We start from the raw sequence: 1,208 nt of genomic DNA, 5'->3' as shown, positions 1-1,208 counted from the left end.
ATGTGATGTGTGAACTTAGTCATTACTAAGATATTAGAAAAGTTATATATGCTGTACACTATTTGTTATATAAGCAAATGGTAAATATAGATTAAGACAACTAACCTTACATTAACTGAACTTGCATCAATGAGACACATGAAACCAAATATTTGCTTTCTGAGCAACTGTATTGAAAATCAAACTGATTCCTTGGCACTTCCTTGCTGGAAAACTTATGATGTTTTAAACCTGTTAAAAATATTTAAAAATATAAATCTCTTGCTTTGCTCCATTAAGTTATTCAAAATATTCTAATATTGTGAATGAAATGTGGGGGGGGGGGGCAGTGTTACTTTTTATTTAAATCCCATTTGAACATTTCAGGTGAGACAAATGGGCCCATTATACTGCAAGTGTTGTCCAGTGGAGAGGATCAGTTGAATGAATTGGACACGGGCCAGATTCCACCAGCACCAAAACGACAGAAGGTGATGCAGCTTGTCACAAAAACAGGGCAAGGGTTAGCATCTCAGAATCAGGCTGTGGCAAAAGTTTCAGGCCAGGTAAGGTAATGGGATATGATAATTTTAGCAACTGTAATCTAATACTGTAGTGTGGTTTTTGGTGGTTGTGGATTTTGGGAGACTGATCTCAATTATTTGGTATAATTCAGTGAACTCAAATAAAAAGGATGCAAGAAAGCACTGAATCTCTTGATTATATTTAATAACTGTTTCAGGTACTGAGCGTGGATGTGTCAAGAGGAAGCAATTTGTAGTACAGCGCATCACTGTACCATTTACACTGGAATAAACATAAGTTTGACTTTTGCTATATGTATATGATATTTGTACATTTAAACAGAAAATGTAGAAGTAGGTACTTCAGAAGAAAATATTGTTGATATTTGGTAATGATGTTAATATTTATACAAATTCATGTTAATAAACTGAGTTTAACTCAGACTGTGCATTTGTATTTCCTTATCTTGTATTACATTGCAACTAGTAAGCTGAGTAAGTTTTATTAGGGTATAGTCTGTTTATTTCAGTCTGATAGCTGGGTTGACAGAAAGCTTGACTGTATTTGGTGGATGCAAGCCAATGAATATCAGGTGTGGAGTAAGTTCATTTTGGTCACTAGACAGGAATGACAGACCACTGCATGATCATCAGTTGCTTGCCCTTGAAACATTTGAGCTGGCAACAATAGACGACATTAACCAC

At 35.2% G+C, this 1,208-nt stretch overlaps 1 protein-coding gene across 1 annotated transcript in view; it reads left to right on the top strand.

The window, feature by feature from the left end:
• Positions 1-947, top strand: part of LOC119585297 (ankyrin repeat domain-containing protein 17-like) — a 28,504-nt gene extending 27,557 nt beyond the window's left edge. Inside the window, exons 13-14 of the mRNA XM_037933969.1 lie at positions 367-545; positions 722-947. Coding sequence (XP_037789897.1) covers positions 367-545; positions 722-760 — 218 coding nt within the window. The 3' untranslated portion in view covers positions 761-947. The remainder of the gene's footprint in view (positions 1-366; positions 546-721) is intronic.
• The last annotated feature ends 261 nt before the right edge of the window (positions 948-1,208 follow it).

This window comes from Penaeus monodon, chromosome 19 (assembly GCF_015228065.2).
Source record: "Penaeus monodon isolate SGIC_2016 chromosome 19, NSTDA_Pmon_1, whole genome shotgun sequence".
Lineage (NCBI taxonomy): Eukaryota > Metazoa > Arthropoda > Malacostraca > Decapoda > Penaeidae > Penaeus > Penaeus monodon.
The sequence above is the reverse complement of the archived record's forward strand: the minus strand, read 5'-3'. Positions and strand labels throughout refer to the sequence as shown.